The sequence below is a fragment of the Hippocampus comes genome, unplaced genomic scaffold, assembly GCF_001891065.2.
Source record: "Hippocampus comes isolate QL1 unplaced genomic scaffold, H_comes_QL1_v1.1 scaffold123, whole genome shotgun sequence".
NCBI classification, from domain to species: Eukaryota; Metazoa; Chordata; class Actinopteri; order Syngnathiformes; family Syngnathidae; genus Hippocampus; species Hippocampus comes.
In genome coordinates this window covers 863,968-868,315 of record NW_017804997.1, presented here as the reverse complement: position 1 = coordinate 868,315, position 4,348 = coordinate 863,968, and the positions used below count along the sequence as shown (strand labels likewise).

The 4,348-nt window shown below is 43.8% G+C and overlaps 1 protein-coding gene and 1 long non-coding RNA gene across 4 annotated transcripts in view; one reads left to right on the top strand and one right to left on the bottom strand.

Moving 5' to 3' along the window:
* tsc1b (TSC complex subunit 1b) overlaps positions 1-4,348 on the bottom strand; it is a 26,545-nt gene that overhangs the window by 2,468 nt on the left and 19,729 nt on the right. For all 3 annotated transcript variants that reach the window (XM_019894510.1, XM_019894523.1, XM_019894517.1), the window contains exons 16-21: positions 3,076-3,242; positions 2,499-2,681; positions 2,306-2,416; positions 1,621-1,743; positions 1,291-1,493; positions 952-1,122 (exon numbers count right to left, since the gene is read on the bottom strand). In XM_019894510.1, the coding sequence (XP_019750069.1) occupies positions 952-1,122; positions 1,291-1,493; positions 1,621-1,743; positions 2,306-2,416; positions 2,499-2,681; positions 3,076-3,242 (958 nt within the window). The remainder of the gene's footprint in view (positions 1-951; positions 1,123-1,290; positions 1,494-1,620; positions 1,744-2,305; positions 2,417-2,498; positions 2,682-3,075; positions 3,243-4,348) is intronic.
* Positions 1-4,348, top strand: part of LOC109530654 (uncharacterized) — a 16,521-nt gene that overhangs the window by 4,695 nt on the left and 7,478 nt on the right. The window lies entirely within an intron of this gene.

The following is a 4,348-nucleotide window of genomic DNA, read 5'->3' as shown; positions in this document are numbered from 1 at the left end:
GCTTGTTTATAACAGCCCTCCAATATGGCCGCAGGTAGTGCATTGTGGGTAATTGCTAAAAGGACGGAGCCCTCTATTGCTAATGCTTTCTGTGGTAACGTCAGCCGTGGCTGCACTCGCAACTGGGTGCTTTGCATTGAGCTTGAGCTGCTTCGGTGGTCAGCAAACTCCTTACAAATTAGGCACAACGCTCTACCTTTATCAATAGTGCCGTCAGGGCGTTTTTGGAATGTAAATTGTCCATTCATTGTGCCGAGAACTCTCACATGCTCCTCCATTTTCACCTCTCCTCTCCTCTCCTCACCGCTGCTTACTTAGCCCGCCCAACTCCAATGGGAGCCAATCAGCTTATGCTAAACAAGCCCAAACATAATGACAGCCAATCAATGTCCGCTTAAGGCTGTGCCTGACAGTTGTTTCTCCACCCTCAACACTAGAACACAGGAAGCCAACACATAAAAAGGGATATTAGAAAAAGGCAACCCATTTACAGACCCAAGTTAGAGATTAAAATTTAGGTTAACGCGATTAAAAAACACAATGCGCTAAATATCACTGTAATTAATTATTCGCAATTAACGCGATAATTTGACACCTCTAACCAATATAAGAGTTAAAAACAAAATTTAATCCGAGATGAGTTTATGTATCCCAAAACTTAGTTTTGATGTTGACTTTAAAAATGCCTTTACTTTTTTTGTTTCGCTTTTTTTCTTTTTTTTTGACCAACCAACCATGATCCCACTGGACAACATTTGGATTTACTTCTATTTTCTGTGACGCAAATGGATAAAAGCAAAATTAGAGCCTAGTTTCCAAATTGAGGAATAAGAAAGATCAATCCTTCAAGAGGACACACTTTTACGATTAGAATACGATGCAGAAAATCCAGTGTATTTGACTGCAATACAATGAAGTTCGCCTTTGCTGTACTGAGCTCTGCTCCCAAACCTGGAATCAGCAGGTTTGTGTCGGTCAGATTTGACCCCTTGTGGCAAACCAGCACTGTTAACCGGAGCCTCCATCTCCACTTTGCTGTACAGTTGCAGGATTTCAATCTGCAGCAGTTGCGTGATTCTCTGCTGAGCCTGGTACCTGCCGTCGGAGGCCTGCAGCTCTGCCCTGATGTGAAAAGCAGAAGATGTGACAAAAAAAATAAATAAAAGTGTTTGAACTTGAAAAGTAAGGACAAGCTCAATTAAGGAAAAATCATAAATACGGCGTTGCCTTTAATCGTGTGCTACATTTGAAGAGGTCGTAGATTTTACCTTGGGGAAACTGACAACTCACTTTGCTTGACATTTCACATCCTCCAGGAACTTCTTCTGTTCTGCAATGAGGTGTTCCTTCTTGGAGAGGAGGGTCTCCAGCTCAGAGGCTCTCTGGTGTGCTGCCTCAAGTTTCTGGCCCTGAACCAGCAGGTTCTGTCTCAGAGACTCCATCTCCTCTCTATAGGACACCTGCAGCATCCGGGCTTCATGGGAGGAGGGCTGCTGCGCATCACAGGAAATGTGGGAGGAAAAAAAAAAACAAAAAAAAAAACAAGGATCAATGCCTTGGGTGTACATTTTATTCTCTACGACAATCCATATCCTTGAAGAAGACATCTTGCCAGCACACCTTGGTATTATCTGCACCTACATACTGCAGTTCCTGCATGGACAGTTTGTGTGCCTCCCCGAGGAGCAGCAACTGTTTGTTCAGGAAGCTCATTCGTTGCTGGGTGCTCTCACTGTTGCTTAACTGAAGGATGCATCAGAAAAAAAAAAAAAAAAAAGATGACAGAGGTCAAGAAAGGGAACTGCAGTTGACCCCCGCACACTGTTCACCATTCACGGGTTCACATATTTGTGTCTTAAAACAAAAAACACGCACGCACATGTATTTCCTGAATCAACACATGCTCTAGAATAACGCAAAACCTCAGAAGCAAAAATATAAATAAATAAATAAATACTTCCACAGACACCTCCACATGTGGTTGACCCCAAATCACAGAATAAGGGGCATCGCCAAGGCAACCGAGCCTGCCCGAGACAATCTGCTGTCTGTTGTTTAGCTGGATGAAAAATATAAGGCAAAACGCCTGCTTGCCTCGTTACTGTCCCACACATTGTTTTCTTTTTTAATTTTTTTCCCCTCCGGAGAAAGAAACTCAGGCAACCTTTGGTCATCTCATTAGGATGGTTTTCACGTCTGCATCCTAAAAATGCGCCTCCAAAACAATGAAATGGCAAACCACTGCTGACAAACAGTCGTTCTGACGCAAACATACAACATTGAACCACACATTAAAAACGTTTACCTTGATGCTCATCTGTTTGAGCAGGTGCCCAGTGTGACAGACTCTGTTATTTGCCCCCTGAAGCTCCGCCTCTAACTCACCCAGCCTTTTCTGACACTCCTGTAACTTGCTCTGCGGACACAGAAAAAGAAGGCCTGAGAAAGAATTCTAAAGCTCGACAATCAGCGGACACAGTGTGTATGATAGTACATACCTGGAGGTCCTGGTTCTTGGTGTAGTACTCGTCTCGCCCCTGCTGCAGCTGTCTGATCTGACTGTGCAGACGGGTCACCACAGTCTCTCGGTCGTCCCACAGCTGCCTGTAGCGCTGCTGCTCCACCTGCAAACTCTCCCTCAGAGACGAGATGTCCACGCTTTGCAGGTTCAGCTGGTCCTTCTACAGAGATTCGAGCGACTTTATATAGGTTAAGGAAATACGACGACTCCCTAGATCAGATCGACACTATGTGACAGCTAAAATGCGAAGTGTGATGAAAAGCACACAACATTTGAGTCAACATAAACACTCATTGTGCAAATGAAGTGCTCAGTGTCAACGCGCTTCCCATGACTTCGTTTGAGCAAAGAATAAAGTCTTAATTTTGAACCAAGCTTTCCAGCTTCATGTGCTACTCGGGAATGCAAAGAAGGGAAGGAAAACAGTGCTGTCAAAATGACTGCGGCTTATGAGAAGACTTAAAAACACATTTGTGGGTCTCATTGTTTGGAATGCACAGACAACTGTCTGCTATTCTGATTTACGATCAGCGACACGGCTCATGCACACTGACCATGGCGTTGTTCTGCTCTTCGAGTGCGGTGGCGTTGATGATGCGTCGCAGGAGGCGTCTGTTGCGGACGGCGTGCTGCTCTCGCTTGTAGCGCTCGTACAGCAGCTGGTTGTGCAGCAGGAGCAGCTGGCTCCGCAGCATGTGAAGCTCGTCAGATGGAGCCGACCCTGATTCAAAAGGGAAATTTAAAAAAAAAAAATGACAACATTCATACAGAACAGCGAAGGAGCTCTTATGTTTTAACTGTAACTATGTCTACTGTGGCTCAGAATCGAGCTGTCTCGTCATGTCATCTTGTGTGGATCTTCATATTTTGCAATATTTTGTTGATAACCAATATAGACATTCACCCTCCATAAATCCAGACATATATGCTTTCACATCTGTTTAAAAATATGAGATAATACGTTTGTAATGCAGCTCAGTACACGGCAACCATGAGGTCACGGGGAAAAAAAAATTCTCATTGCTCCGCTTTATGCATACATGGCAATTTTCCGCGGATCCGCGGAAATCCGCCGTTTTATTTCTTAAATTGATCATTTTTGTGAATCGTCTAAATCCGTTGAGAAAATTTTAGGGGCGGTCAGGTACCTTATCGTCGAGTTTTCACGAGCTCTCCCGAACAGTTTCTCCGTTTTCCGTTTGTAAACAGCCCTGCGATTGGACGTGTATGAAAGCTTCAACTAATCAGATCACTGAAGGCATTATTTGTTGCGGAAGTCTTAGCTCGATTATAAACAGCCCAGCGATTGGTTAACTACAAGCGATTGGACCAATCAAATTGCATGTAACATATTGTTTTACCTGATTCATGGCGGCCTGTTCGTCTCGCAAATTCATTGTTCTGGGATCGTTTTGAGCGGAATTATGAAATTTTTGACGAAAGATCAGGAGTCTTTAATCCTAGAAATTGACTCAAATGTCAAGAATAAATTCCGATAGGACTGGCTTGACAGAAAAGTCACTGTAAAGGTTAAAATTGGTTCCAAGTTCGACGAAGTTACAGAAGCTCTTGGACAATAAGCTTTGACGTAGCAGGCAAAGCTTATTGTGTGTATTGTAGTGACTTAATTAACTATGGCTCACGTGGATGCGTTGCACTGACAGATCATGCAACAAAAGTGAAAAAACATGCCGACAAAATCGCCATTCGACGGAGCAATTATCCTTTGGGATCGGCATTTTTCAATCAAACTTCGTCAGCGGATACAACTAAAGACGTTACGCGCTAGGGTACTTTGGCTGAACCAAGCAACGAAATCTGCTCCAC